General features: G+C 40.9%; 1 protein-coding gene across 1 annotated transcript in view; it reads left to right on the plus strand.

Moving 5' to 3' along the window:
* nlgn2b (neuroligin 2b) overlaps positions 1 to 12,689 on the plus strand; it is a gene marked incomplete at both ends in the record, with an annotated part of 39,032 nt that extends 26,343 nt beyond the window's left edge. Inside the window, 5 exons of the mRNA XM_083927065.1 lie at positions 5,377 to 5,562; positions 9,523 to 9,788; positions 9,918 to 10,071; positions 10,883 to 11,249; positions 11,756 to 12,689. Of these exons, the coding sequence (XP_083783191.1) occupies positions 5,377 to 5,562; positions 9,523 to 9,788; positions 9,918 to 10,071; positions 10,883 to 11,249; positions 11,756 to 12,689 (1,907 nt within the window). The remainder of the gene's footprint in view (positions 1 to 5,376; positions 5,563 to 9,522; positions 9,789 to 9,917; positions 10,072 to 10,882; positions 11,250 to 11,755) is intronic.
* Between the last annotated feature and the right edge of the window lie 3,286 nt (positions 12,690 to 15,975).

Raw genomic sequence — 15,975 nt, forward strand, 5'->3', positions numbered from 1 at the left:
CACAGTCACTGTTTTTTTTGTAAACTTTCTTGAAACACATTCACCTCTCTACTTCCAGTCTGTCCCCTGTACGTTACTGTCTTAAATCCATACACATGCCCGCCAATGTCGCCACAGACACGGATATTGAAATAGTCAGCGAACAGGCAAGTACCAGTGTTTTATTAGTGGGTCATATGATCTATCTCACTCTTTGATGGATAATAACTTAAAAGACAATTAACTAGATGAAAATCAACTTGAGTATAACTTTGAGGGTGATTTTTGCGTCTGGAACGCATGACTAAACAGCGTTTTTTGACGCCCTAGGAATTGGAATGGCTGGAATTACAGCAGAAGATCTTCGATTCAAAGAATGGAAAGGATCACAAAACTTTTATATTGTGAAAATTAGTTGTTTTTTTTAAAAACAGCTACCAGGTTGTGCTAGCAATCTAAAAAGAGAGTCAGAGTCAGTGCTTTTATTCAAGATTCAAGATTCAAGAAAACTATATTGACCCCCAGAGGGTAATTATAGAATGGGCAGAAGAACTTTTGAAGATCTTCATCAAGGCATACAGTACAGAGAAAAGGCCCTGTCTTATTCATCCATGGTTACTTTCATACAAAGTAGATAATCCCCAGGTCTGCCGAACAATACTGAATAATCAATTCACTGTTTTTCAATCATCAAAACAGATTATTTAGTCTTCGGTGTGCAGGAAACATTCACCATCTGCTAAGGGTTTTATTTCCTATTTTGCTTGATTCATTTTCTGACTCAGAAAGCATTGCTTTGTTTCCTCGCTTGATTCGCCTTTGTCTGTGTATATAAAAAGGCAAAACCTTCCCTCTGATTTGTGACATCTCTAATCATGTCCTTTGTGACATCACAGTGAAATGATATAATATGTCCTTCCATATATTCTTTTCACCTCTGTCATTTAGGATCTGACAGTAGCTTTGGGCAGTATTCAGTTTCGTTTTTTATTTATTTTTTCATCCCTTTCTCTTTCCCCCGCTCTCCTCTTGTTCTCTGTTCACAGAAATATGTTCAGTGACCCTCTGCAGTCATTCTGCTCAGTCCTGAAAATGACTCTGCAGATGCATGTTCCTGTCTCAGTAGTCAAACAGTAAGATGATTGAGCACACTTCATTTCTAGACTGTGGATTTGTGACCGATGCAGACTTTTACAGAGATGGTCAACAACAGAGCATGTTCGAAATAAAGCTAAATATACTTCACAGAATACTGAAACATCCTCCTTATGTTGGGTTGATCCTCTGTACTAATACATCTTCCTGTTACAGATGCAATACAATATCAAGAAGCGATAATGGCTTTTACCATGACTCATCTCATCAGTGTACATTAGAGAAACACTAAGTGCTTCTACCATTGTTTTTTGCATTCAGTGGTAGCGTAATGCGTTTCATGATTTCATAAGTTACACTTCTTTTGAACGATTTTTCTCTGACAGGAAAGATATGTGAGTTGTTTTAATCGGACGATCTTGAGAGACTTTTTGTAGGACGCTCTGCGTGATATATATTTTAAATATTTCTCTTTTAAATCTCCCTCCATCATTTGTTCACCAGTCCTCTGTTTCCTTTCATGCGTTCATTTCACTGTCTCCAGCCTATATCTTTACTCAGAGGTTGATGACTCTCCTCACAGTTCCTTGGCCGTTACCTAAAGCAAGTGTTGAATATGCATGAGTTCAGCCTCATAAACTGCTGCTCTCAGCGCTAAAGTCAGTAGGAAGCCCAACTCAGCAGATGGGGGTGGGGGGATGAGAAAGAAAACTTAGTGCAAGAGAAAGAGAAGAAGAGGGAACTTGTTTGACTCATCTTCAATAGTGGAAGATAAACCAAATTTCCTCTCTTCATGTTGCCCTTGCAAAGAGAGCTCAAGCTAGCATGCTAGTCCGTACACTCAACTGTGTGTGTGTGTGTGTGTGTGTGTGTGTGTGTGTGTGTGTGTGTGTGTGTGTGTGTGTGTGTGTGTGTGTGTGTGTGTGTGTGTGTGTGTGTGTGTGTGTGTGTGTGTGTGTGTGTGTGTGTGTGTGTGTGTGTGTGTGTGTGTGTGTGAGTGTGTGTGTGTGTGTGTGTGCGCGCACGCTTTGTGTTCATGTGCGTATGCATGCAGATGTTTGAGTACTTGAATATGGAAGTGCTTGAATGTGTGTATGCAAGTGCTTTTGTGAGTGTCTGTCCATATCATTTTGCCTGAAGCTCTGGACAGTTGCCAGGCAACTGTGGCAGGCAACTCAGCACTCGGCTGGGCAGCCACAGAGCAGACACTTCCACATGCCTATGGTTTTTGATAAGTGGCACAGGTCAGCGCTGATATGTTACCAGGTCAGAGTCACATAAGGCTAAGAGCTAGTCAATTTATAGGATGATGTAAGGATAATGCAATACCATTCCAACTATATCTCAGTTACTGGGAGTAATCCTTTCAAGGTAATATTTCTGCTTGATATATTGATATGATATTGTTTTTAATAACCCATCCAGCACTAATCACTGGACTATTAGGCTGCAGTTTCTTATAATTTGGTAATCCTGTTATCTCTAGATCAAAATTCAGTCAAACCGAGGTTTCTCATGATCAGATGATAGGTAGGAAGAAAGGCTATGGTTTTGTCAAGACTGGGTCACTGTTTGTGGTTGCATATTGGGCAACTATCAGACTTTCTTAAGCATTAATTTGTTCTCTCAAGATGAAAAGAGAATTTAGTCATGATTCTGAGAACATGGCTGCCCTTAGTGTTTCCGTTTTTGCGTCGTAAGTACAACATTCAGGTCACTGCACATGTGGACAAACACGAAAACCATTTAGTTTGAGGTGTTTTCATCCAGAGGTGGACATATAAATAAATGCTGCATTAATGAGATGTCGGAATAATAAAAAAGAAAATAGAAATATAAAATAATGTGAGGGTGTGGCTGAAACGTTTTGAAAAAGGACAGTATATTTGGTTGTAACTGCTCCCCACGTGGAATGACCTAGATTAGTTAAAAGTTATTTGTTAGCATTACCCTGATAACAGGTCAGGTAAATACTGGAAACAGCTATCAACGTGTTGTTCAAGTGCTCTGAGCAATAAAATACAACACATCTTCTTTGTAGCATCCATGTTGTTTCCAACACGACTCAAAGCTCATGAGCACACCGAAGTCCGAAGAACAACTTCCAAACTCAGGAAATCGGAGCAGCACCAAAAGGCAACGACACATGAAGATTTGATAGAGGTTTACCTTAATCTACTTGTGATTTAATTATTGTTGTTCATGCAAACATACTGAAACACGTCTCTGTACAGGCCAAATACTGTCTGTTGTATTGTATGTTGCTGGCACAGTAGAAAAGCACAAAGAAAGTATTTTTTTCTCTCAACTCTTTTGTTTTGTGTAAAATTCTTGTTCATTAAAAATGATTATAGGGTAAAATATTTTACTAAAATGTACTTTGCTAATGCTGTTGACCAGGGATGAACCTATTCAGAATAGCTTTAAAAGAGACACCAGGCATCTCACTCTGCCCCTATGAAAAATTTCAAAATATCAGCAACCACTGCATGTTGTTCTCACATTTTTACTTAGTGGTATACATAAATATTGTCAGAAAATGAACCGCAGTAAACAGCAAATAATTTGGACGACACCCTGTAATATGAAACACAATTAATCCAGGTGAAACCACCAAAAACACTCCGGGCTCGTTGAATGTTGTTAACTATAGCGTAAGTACAGTGAGAAGTGTGGAGTGAGACGATATGTCCCGCTGATTGTTGTACAGAGGTCAATTTGGCAGGTTATCATCACCACCATCATCATCACTGCTGCTACCGTCGTCATCATCATCACTTACGTTATAATCATCAACAATTAAACTTAATTTGCTGTTCAACACTTCAAAACTTGCTGACTCTCCTCTTTTACCATCTGTCTTCTCTGTGTACTCCCTATACTCTACTTCATGACTGTCCCACTCGCTGCCCTTAAGAACATACTGCTTAGTTCACTAACTTGTTTCTTTTTCAATTGCCGTGCAACGAATCATGCTGAATTAGATTCACTTATGGGTATTCACTAAAAAGTATATGAGGACACACTGACCATGACAGCAGGGTCATAGTGTATAGTGGAATAGATTGTGTATATATTTGTGTAAAATAGATATTTATTATTCAACCAATGTGCTCATTCAGATGACGCATAGCATGGTTGCACGGTATAGAGCCATACTGCACATGAATGCTGCTGTTTGCCCTCCGGGGTTTGAATAGCTATTCAGTTCAAAACACATATACTGTATCACTGTATAAAGCTAAATGGCAAACAAGTCAGAGGGTGCCTGGGACTGCCATTTGAATGCCGTTCAAATTCATTGTGGGAATGGAGGACTCTGCCACTGAAGATGCACACAACGATATAGAGAAATAACTAATGAGTGTAAACACTTTTAATGGCTGTATCAGAACAAATGCCAGCCATACATAGTGCCAGAAATATGGTTTAATATGATGAAATCTTCAGAATTATAACTTTAAAGGGTTATATTATCTTAGTGCTGTGTTTACAGCTGGTTTCTTCTTCCCCCCAAAAAAGGAGTTATTGCAGGCAGAACTTCTGGTATCACTTATGGAGACTGCTGGGAAATTCTGCTCATGCATCAGAAGTAGCACAAAAAATGTCAAAGAATCGAATAATATTTACCACAGTTAATATGAGAAACTCAAAAGATGGGTAGGACACCTTGAAGCTAGGTGCCGACACTTTTTTCTGGCTTTTTTGTGAACATGTCGTCCCAGCAGCCACTAATCTGAGGAGTGTGCAGATTACTGAAAACATTTTAGATGTTTTCTGGGTATTGAAGTCATCCAAAGCTTCCAAAATTTCAAAAGCTCCGGTTCTTACAGTGTGAAATAGCCCGGTGCTGCCTGATACACATTTAATGTACTGTAATTCACTATCATAAGAACAAAGAATTGTGTGTGAATGTGTGTGTTGAGACATTTTGTTCAGTTTATTTTCTCTCGTTGTGGGCGTGCACCTTCTGTGTAAATGTGTGTCCTGGAAGTAGGTGAAACATGCCTTCTGTTGCTCTCCTCTCTCTTCTGACAAGTTCTCTTAACTGTGCTGTATTTCCAGCGTGGGTATTAAAAATTAGTAATTTGGCAAGCTTTCTGTGTGAAATGTCCTTGCAATGAGTTGGAGGCTGAGAAGTTCCTGTCATTGACAGGACGCCATCTTATGTTCATTAGGGATATTTTCTTTTTTTTTAAAAGGCAATGAACGCGCAGGATGATGGTGTCTTTCTTATTCCTGTACATCATCAGTCTTTTCTTTCTCTTTTCCTCTCTGTGTTTGCTCTAATTTACCCTGCAGGGTTTCTGAGCACAGGGGACCAGTCTGCTAAGGGGAACTATGGCTTGTTGGACCAGATCCAGGCCCTGCGCTGGCTAAATGAAAACATTGGCCACTTTGGAGGAGACCCAGAGAGAATCACCATCTTTGGCTCTGGAGCTGGTGCCGCCTGTGTGAACCTTCTCATCCTCTCCCACCACTCCGAGGGTAAGGTTCTTTCACTGTCATTGTCACATTAGTAGTCATATACCCTGCTCAAAGGGGATTAACATGTCAGGACAGTGTGGGTAGTGTGTCTCTGCACAGAGCTTGTTAGTCATTTCAGGGAACAGCCTCAACCACAAAAAAAAGTATGGCAATGTTATCCCCACCCCCCACCCCGAAGTGAAGGGATGCAAAATTCAGAAATGAGTCATCCACTATTTGCAACAGTGTTTTTCATGCAGCATGCAAAACTGCAAAGATTGAGTAATTGCAAAGAAAACCAGATTGTCAATATGGACAGTGCTAGAGTCAGCAGATGGATGAAAACAGTAGGTTGTTTGCTATAAAACGATTACTCACCTTGGGACACAAGCCCTTTGATAATCCCAAATAACATCATTCTACGAGGGACGAAAATCCCTGAACTGCACTGACAAAATTGTCTTTCTCCAATAGAAAGAATCGTGTTTGAACAAAGCATTAGGAGTAGATCGATTTACTCAGAATTATAGAATGATATAATAGAATTATACTATATAATAGTATATAATAGCATGATATTGATCTTAATCAGTCAGCTGTTTTAGGCATTGTTGCTGTGCAGATTTGCAGATGGATTTTGAACTGAAGTGTGCTAGTTGGTAATTAATTTATTTAATTCTGTTCAAAAGTAAAATTTGCTCACATTTTAGGTTTCCAATGAAAAACAGGCTGACGAGGATGTTTCTCTCAAGATGTCTCTTGAACTTACTTGGCATATTTCTGCATTGGACATTTTTCACTGCAGATGAGTGATTAAGGTGTGGGTCAGCAGGCTTACAGCCTTTAGTGAGGGTTATGGTTAAGGCCCTTTTAAACTAAAGGATTTTACTTCTTTTGGTCACAACTCTAAGAGTCATTATTTCTGAAAAAACATGAGTACTGGGAAATGTATTGCGTTACTATGACAACTGGCAACTGTGAGATTGCCCTACCAGCTGCGTCATAACTCCAAATATTTTTAATATGGTGGCTTAGATGTTTATTCCTCCATTTTGAAACGTTTCAGAGGATAATATTAAAATACGCCTCGTTATTTTATGTGATGAAATGTTATTGAAAACCAGTAAAAGAAATTAAAACATACACATTAGTCTTGTGGCACCCTCGGCCCGTCCTCAAGGTGCCACCTTGGGAACCAATACAGTATATTACTTATTAAGGACTGTGCCGTACTGTCTTGTGTTTGTTTTTGAATGGCAGATCTCTAAAATAACCACCAGATGTTTGATCACTAATCCTCTGATGTGAGTGAGTAGAGCTCAGAAGGTGAATGACACTTTATACTTTACCAAGAATTCAGATTATGTTATTAGTGAACTGTTAACATTCACGTTGACAAACTGACCATGAATAAATCAAATTTAAAAGAAGATTTATTTGTGCGTGTTAAGGAGATTGTCATAATTAAGAGTACCGGTACCTTCTTGTCTATCTTGAGCCAGAAAACGTTGAGGAGGACATGGAAAAGCATTTCAATAATTGGGTAGTATCAGCCAAGTTGTTAGTTATTGTCAAGTGGCCAGCAAATGTTGGCTGTATTGCATGCTGTCCATAGACGAAGACAGATAGACACAGGAGCAGGTTAGCACTCAAATTATACTGTGGGTGTTAGTGGATGGATGGTGTTGTATTTAAAACATATCTTATTTTATTAACACTTATGGCACTTTCATTTGTTGTTTTACTACAAAACTGGGTATTTTGAAGTGTGGTTGTATGAGGCACTTATCCATTGTAAGTGTATTACATTCAATAGATGGTGTACGGTTGTGAACGGGGGCAGCAGCAAAAAAGTATTTTAGCCACTTAAAAAAAGGCTCATCTAAGATCATTTTTATCAGTGTAAGTGCAGGCAGTATTCAGAATATTTTCACCGCTTTTTCCTTGCTGTCTGACAGTCCTTTCCTGTGGGACTACAATTTCTCAACCATCGAACTACCATATTCATGCGCATAAATGCAAGAGTTGATCTGTGGTGGTGCACACTGACACTGACTATGGATAACTACCTCATACAACCACACCTCAAAATACCTGGAATATCCCTTCAAGAATTGGGTTGTTTTTGGATCTTTTGTTTGGTTAATGTTGGATTATTTTGTTAAGTGTTTGGTAGGGCTGCAGCTATCGAATCTTTTTGTAATCAAATATTCTACCGATTATTCCATCGAGTAATCTGATAAAAGACATTTTTTATAATTTTGCATAAAAATTATTATAATTTGGTGTGGTAAGCTAACAGTTGTGTGTGTGTGTGTGGGTGTGTGTGTGTGTGTGTGTGTGTGTGTGTGTGTGTGTGTGTGTGTGTGTGTGTGTGTGTGTGTGTGTGTGTGTGTGTGTGTGTGTGTGTGTGTTTGTGTGTGTGTGTGCGTGTCTGTGTGCGTGAGGGAGAGAGAGATGTGAGTGTGTGTGTGTTGAAGGTAATACACTTGCAATTTACCATGAATAATTCAAAGTGGTACATAAAATTCTCGTGTTTACTCAGACAGGTTTCAAAGACAAATAGATTTATTTAGAAAATAAATTTGAGATAGATATTATCAGGAAGAGCAACTCGCTCACTTCCTGTTAACCGTAACAACAAGCAACGTACAAAACGCCACTGAAACATTTACTCAAACAAAACTATAAAGACTGATCAGGTAGATAACGTTCTGTTTAACATTCATGAAAATCTAAACATAGAGGAATAGAGCTAACTTTACACATACTCTTACTTTTTCTCCACGACTACGGCAACCGCCTTCCTTAAACCAGAACAGCATTGCTGGGTAAAGTGGCGTTAACAACGGGCTGCTTTTGGATCAGACGCTGAATCATCAATGTTGTGCTGTTGTGGTATAACAGTTCTAGTTTGCAGTGGACACACTGCACCTTTTTGGCTTCTTTTTTAAGTCTGAAATGATCCCAAAGTTATTCTTTGCCTTTTCCGGATGTATTGGTGTGCATCCACAAGTAACGGTTCGTGTGGAACAATGATCCCTGCCATATAACGCGCCAGATAGGAATTAAACGAATCATCGAGGCAGAGATTTTGCCTCGATTCATTTTTGTAATCGAGTAACTTGAGTTACTCAAGTGATTGTTTCAGCCTTAGTGTTTGGCTATGTGAACAGTTGGTCTCATGTCATAAAAATGAGGATTGAATTTCCACTTTATCATTATAGGTTGTTATGCATAGATTTGTTGCAAAAACCCTCCTCGACTCCATTTGAAGTCTGGCTGTAACATCACAAAGTGTGGGAAAAGTTGGTGTTTTTTAAAGGTACTGTGTTTGTTGTGTGTGTGTGTGTGTGTGTGTGTGTGTGTGTGTGTGTGTGTGTGTGTGTGTGTGTGTGTGTGTGTGTGTGTGTGTGTGCGTGTGCGTGTGTGCGTGTGTGCATGTGCATGTGTTTGCGCGTGCAGTGGAGAGATGAGGGGTAGAGCTGGAGCTGCAGCTGAGAGGCTTCTTAATTGATTTCACAGGGAGAGGAGCGGGGGTGGGGCACATGCAGAATATGGGGGGGCTTAATTATTAATGACAGAATCTGCAGATAAAACAGAGGGACAGCAAGCCACTTTACATAACAGTGCAGCGGTGCAACAGTGCGAGCAGTTTTCTTTCTTTCTCTGTTTCTCGTTCGCGCTTTTTCCAACATGGCCCATCAAGCCCAGTGCTGTGTGTAGAGTTGCCAACCATCTTTCTTGCTGCTGTCTCTCGTTGTATGTAATGGAAGCACTTCATTTTCCTACCCTAACGTTCAGATATATAAAGCAACAGAATACCGACTTTATCTTTCTTTCTATGTAATACAACTGCTCCTCCTCCAACATATGCATTATTGAAAGCCTTCACACAGTAAGGTCTTGAAGGCCCCATCGGCTGCTAGCAAAAGTGTGTCAGAGGGAAAAAAAACAGTGCAGAATTTCTGCTCTGTGCAGGTCTGTTCCAGAGAGCCATCGCTCAGAGTGGCTCAGCCATCTCCAGCTGGGCTGTCAACTACAGACCGATGATGTACACTAAGATTCTGGCGAGGAAGGTCGGCTGCACTCTGGGGGACATGGCTGACTTGGTGGACTGCCTGAGGAGGAAGAGTTTCCGGGAGCTAGTGGACCAAGACATCCAGCCTGCACGCTACCACATCGCCTTCGGACCTGTGGTGGACGGGGACGTGGTGCCTGATGACCCTGAGATTCTCATGCAGCAGGTCAGAACTAATGCCTGTTAATGTCATCCAGTGAATGACTACGTTGTTTCCCTTGATCATTTCCTTGCATTTGGCGTGTGAATTCTTCCCTAACATTGCAGTTTTCCGTGCTTTCATGTCACACACCAGGGCGAGTTCCTGAACTACGACATATTGCTGGGTGTCAACCAGGGAGAGGGCCTGAAATTTGTGGATGACAGTGAAGGAGAAGACGGAATATCAGCAGCCTCGTTTGACTACACCATCTCCAACTTTGTGGACAATCTGTATGGATACCCTGATGGTCAGACCCTACCCTATCTTACCTTGAATTTATGAATTAGTTTAGAGCTCAAATCTCTAACTTGCCACCTGTTGTTGGGTTCCACGCCACTGAGAAACACTTTAAACGATGTTCAAACTAAAACAAAGATGGCAGAGCAAAGTTCTCAGATGCTTTAGCACCTCAACACTGTAAAAACTAATTTACAAGTCATAGCTTTGTATTGAAAATTCTAATTCTCCAAAGTATTATTAGCAAAATGTTCTTAATGTATCAAAAAAAGAATCACCCAGAGCAGAATGGGTCCTCTGAGTATTATGCAATTATATTGTTGTATTATTATTACTGACACGTTAAAGTAAAAGTAGCTGTTGCAAGTCGAGTCACATGACCGACTGGGTTAGCCAAGCCAGCGCTACAACTAGCAAGCTAATCTGCTAGCATGTAACCTGCAACCTGTACATGTATTATACAATATTAACTAGTAGATGGCTTGGCTAACTTTTGTTTGACAATGCTGTATGAGTTTTTTTATTGTTATAAAGTTTCTGCTACAGTAGCATTGAGATGTTTCCTCTTCATTATCTGATGGCTTAAAGAGACAGGTACCAAAATCGAGCGTTTCATTGTAAATTCAGGTATATTTAGAAAGACAGTATGAGAAGTTAAGTGTTTTCTTAACATTAAAGCATGTAAACATATTCTAGTAGAAAACCAAAATACAAATATGAACCTAAAAAATTAGCAGAATATGGGACCATTAATCTTTTCACCCATTGTTGCAGGTAAACACACGCATACATACTCACGTTCCTTTTTTATTTCTTTCAAGGTAAAGACATCCTGAGGGAGACCATAAAGTTCATGTACACAGACTGGGCTGACAGGGACAACAGCGACATGCGTAGAAAGACCCTCCTGGCTCTGTTCACGGATCATCAATGGGTGGCCCCGGCTGTCGCCACTGCCAAACTGCACGCTGAGTTCCAGTCACCTGTCTTTTTCTATACCTTCCACCACCACTGTCAGACCGAGGCAAGGCCAGAGTGGGCAGACGCAGCCCACGGAGATGAGATCCCCTATGTGTTTGGGATTCCCATGGTGGGAGCCACTGACCTGTTCCCCTGTAACTTCTCCAAGAATGATGTAATGCTCAGTGCTGTAGTCATGACATACTGGACCAACTTTGCCAAAACCGGGTTAGTATAATGGCATATTTATTATCATTATTTTTTATATCAAGTGCATTCAGTGCAGTTATACATAGTCTGTACAGTATAGTGTACTTATAAGTTCATACGTAACACAGTGGTGATTTCACTTCCTGAAATACTGAGTCCCTTGTCCCTCAAGTCTGTTAGCGGTCCCACTAGTGCCCTAACTGGGGCACACTGTTATCCTTTAGAGCAATAGTGCCCCCGGCACCTGGGGCTGTGCCACACCTGTGCACAGAGGATTGCTAGCCTAGCCTAGGGTGCTATATATTCTGCTAAAGTGAATATTGAAGTAGTGTTTAGATTCGATTTGGGGATTCTCTTGGATGAGGGGACACCAGGGCGAGTGTTCATCCCAAATGAAGCAGCAGCTCTTGTGTTTCTCCGTATTGAATTGCTGAATTGAAATTGAAACGCTATGTTAAAAACTTGGTGATTAATAATTCTTAACCTATAAAAAATATTTGGATTCTGCTTTTTCTCTCCCCCAGGGATCCTAACCTACCAGTTCCTCAGGACACCACATTCATCCACACCAAGCCCAATCGCTTTGAAGAGGTCATCTGGACCAAATTCAGCTCCAAAGACAAGCAGTACTTGCATATCGGCCTGAAGCCTCGTGTCAGGGACAACTACCGAGCCAACAAGGTTGCCTTCTGGCTTGAGCTGGTGCCACATCTCCACAGCCTCCACAAGGAAATCATTAGCTCCATCACAACTCGACTGCCGCCCGGAGGTAACAACCGCTGGAAGGGCACTAACAACCCTGGCACCCGGTCCACACGACACCCTGTAATCTCCACCTACCCGCCTGATCCTGAGCCCGATGGTTCAGAAAGACCCCGCTATTCTCCCTTCCCTGATGAGACAAGGGACTACTCCACCGAGCTGAGTGTGACAGTAGCTGTTGGCGCCTCGCTTCTTTTCCTGAATGTGCTGGCCTTTGCCGCGCTTTACTACAAACGAGATAAGCGTCACGAACTCATGCAAAGGCGCCACCGCCGACTGTCCCCGCAACGTGTCACCACGATGGGCATAGGTGTTGGCATGGGAGTAGTAGGGGCCACACCGCACAATGACCTGGCGCTGAGTCAGGAGGAGGAGCTAATGTCGCTGCAGATGAAGCAGCAAAGAGTGGAGCTGGAGCATGGCACACCCCTCCCTTCTCGCGGCATCCACGGCGACCTGGAACCCCTGCGGCCTCCTGTGTGCCCACCTGACTACACGCTGGCCCTGCGGCGGGCACCTGAGGACGTGCCACTGATGACGGCCAACACCATCACCATGATCCCCAGCACCATCAGCAGCATGCAGCCCCTCCACCCGTTCAACACTTATCCCCCTGTCCCGGCCCCCTCCACCACACCCGTCCCCAGCCACAGCAACAATGCCCTGCCACACCAACACTCCACCACCCGTGTATAGGACCAGGCACAACCTCTGCTACCCCACTCTGGGCTTACAGAGACGCACCACACAAACTGCTCCATACAAACTCCACTCTGACCACCCTCTATTCTTCTTTACTATATCTTTGTCTTTTCTCATTAAGCCCTCAAATAAAGCTGCAGTTTGTAAGATTTTAAGCAGTGAAATACCTCTAAAATATCATAAATCAAGGGGGGGTTGATTAAAAAAGCTCCTTTGCCAAAAGCCTGTCATCATAGGTACATACAGCTTTGCCCCTGTTAAAGCTCTTTCAATCTATCGCGCTTAGGTGAGCCACCAAACGCCGCTTTAAGCTTGTAGTTCTTTCTCAAAGAGATATCGAGATAATCACAATCAGTCATACATCTTATGTGTAGCTCGGTTGTTTTGCGCATGTGTTATTGAGTCAGTGTAAAACTATGTTTGACATAGAATACATATATTCATTGTTATCCATTTAGTAAAAAGAGAATACAGTAGCAAGCAGCTTCCAACAAGGAAACATATGCCCCAACAAGCTGTCTGTCATAAAGCGGTGATTTCTTGAAACTTACAAATTGCAGCTTTAAAGGCCCAATCTGGAAGTGAAATTTGGCACCCTTTGTTGAGCACCATATCCCAACAGCTGTCTCTGTGTTCTGAATTTGGGGACTTTTTTGTGAAGTTTAATATGCACTGACAGCACTGGAACTACAAGGATGAGCTATTTGACAGTAAAGCATGAGTTCTTCATTGATATTTAAACTTTATTTCTACTGTTTTCAAATCGATGTACCCATTTTCAGTTACAACGCAACCTATATGCCATCAGGAATCTGTATACTCGCAAATGCTGCTTTCAAAAAAATTTCCAGATTGGGGCTTCGACTGTTGGGCGGTACAGGAAATAACTGAATCATACTCAGTCCGTGGGATGCAACCTGGAATCCAGGCTGCCCATTAGAACTCGCTGCATCTCCGCCACACAGGCTCTAATCATGTCCATTACTTTATTTGTTTCTCACTCATTACCTCTCTGTCTGTATCTCCATCTCAGTCCATTTAACGGCTTCTCTCTTTTCGCTGCCTCACACAATTTCTCTCTCTGCATCTGCCCTTGTAGCTCTTTTTATTAAACCATTGACATAATCCATTTCCATCTCCACTTCTCTCTTCTTTCTCGCAATCACTTCTAGACTCTTTTTTCCTTTTGGAGTCTTTTATACAAAAACACAAATGTAAATGATGTATTATTAATAAATTGTAAGGATATGAATGACAAAAAAAAGATATTCTGATATCTCGTTTTTACCAGCATTCTTGGTGCCAAGTACTGTGATAAAGTTCCTCTTTCACTGGCGTCCAGTGGACCGCCCGGAGAGGTCCACCCTGACTGTATCTTACAAAAGGAATTACCATCATAAAAAGTGCCAACCCCTTCATCTTTCTTTTTAATCCACACACTTTTTTTGTTTTAATTACACTCAATGTTGCACTGTGGCTGGTCTCTTTTTTTAAAGGGAAATCCGATTCAATATATCCTCATTTAAAAAAAGAAAAGAAGAGGATATAAAGTTTTATTAACTACTTTGCTGTCTGGGATATTTGCATGATGTTTTTTTTTTTTTATAAGAGTGTGGACAGAGAAATTTGTTTGTCATTTTGATGATTTGCCTTGTTCTTCATTGATTTTGTTTTCTTTTTAGAGTAATTTTCAGTTTCTATTTTAATATTAGCTGCACTTTGTGGTACTTCAAAAAGGTATTAAAGTATTAAGAGATGAACATTGTGTAAAACTATGATTATAACAAAGAGAGTAAATATTTCCTCTTTATTTTTTGCATTTCCTAACACTGAGGCTGTGCCACAAAACTACCAGAAAGACTGATGAAAGCCTTTTTCTTTCCTCCCTCTTTTGCTCTATTTCTCTTTATCTTTTGCAACCGTCAAGTTTGCAGTCACTGTCTCTCAATCTCAACTGAAGATAGCACTTTTTTTAATTTACAAAAAAAAGAGAAACAACTACTTTACATGAATAGTCTAAAGAAGGTTTTTGTCCGTGACTGACATTGACCAAATGCTTCAAAGACTGCCTGACAGTTATCTTTTCGTCTGCTCTTTTGTTGTTTCATGATTCTCCCCTCTGCAGGGCGGGAGAAGGGATGAGATATATTTATGACGGTCAAAAGGTGAGAAAGCCTTGTACGCGCGTTTCACATCTTTCGCACAACTGAACACAACAAGAGACGGGTCACACTCTGGACAATTCTGAAAAAAAAAAAACCCAGTGACATTAGGGACAACACTGGACGAATGCCAGCAGTGATTCAATGGTGATGACGAAACGGCTCATCAGCTACGGTTCGATCTGTCAATGCACAGAGGATGCATTCTAAAAAAACCTGATTTAAAAAAATAATCTTTAATGACAGACATTACTCATACACCATATACCACAAAAGCAAGGTGAGTGGGATTCATTCCCCACCACCTTGTTATGTTCTGTATCCTGTCTGCTTAGGATAACAGCACTCTGGAGCCAGACTGCCATCCCTCACGCTGGACTGGAGCGAGCTGCGAGGACAAAAGAACAACACATGAAACAAACTGTACATTTTTTAAGTGTAAGAGAACAAACTGGAATTTGTAAATATTATGTTTGTCGTTTGGTTTGAGTGATTGGCCGGATCTTTTCTTTGTGACAACAGGTGCAAGTTTAGGTGATTTACATGATTTTAGCACTCATGCGTATGTTTGATTCTTCTTTGTTTCCTAGATCTCAAGGGCAAATTCCTACAGGTTATGGGCACATGAAAACATAACATTCGTGAATAATTTAAAAAAAAAAAAGAAAAATCACAGCATGGTTGAGGTCAACATAAACACAAAAAGAATGCTTTTGGCTCAGGTTAGCCTAAATGTTGTGGTAATAAAAATGCTCTTACTGCATATATATGGCTGTGTAAAGCATAACGTACACACTTGGCACTATCGCATCAATCGTGGAGGCAGCTTTTGAGTGAAATGAGTCCATCATTGGTTAAAAAGCCAAAGAACAGCTGCTGAGAACAGGTGAAGGAAAGGACGTAGGGATGTTTCAAGAAATGTGGCAGAAAAATGTGACAGGATGGATGTTTCAAATGTGCTCAAAACAAACCGCAAATCAAGGGATTTTACTTGTGATGATGTTGGATTAATTGTTAGTGTCTCACATTGTCTTGAGCATTGTCATACAGTACAACCTGTAATTGGGAGGATGTGAAATCCTTTGTACTCTTTTGGTCTTATCTCAGACTCTAATCAT

The sequence above is a fragment of the Echiichthys vipera genome (assembly GCF_963691815.1).
Source record: "Echiichthys vipera genome assembly, chromosome: 14".
NCBI classification, from domain to species: domain Eukaryota; kingdom Metazoa; phylum Chordata; class Actinopteri; order Perciformes; family Trachinidae; genus Echiichthys; species Echiichthys vipera.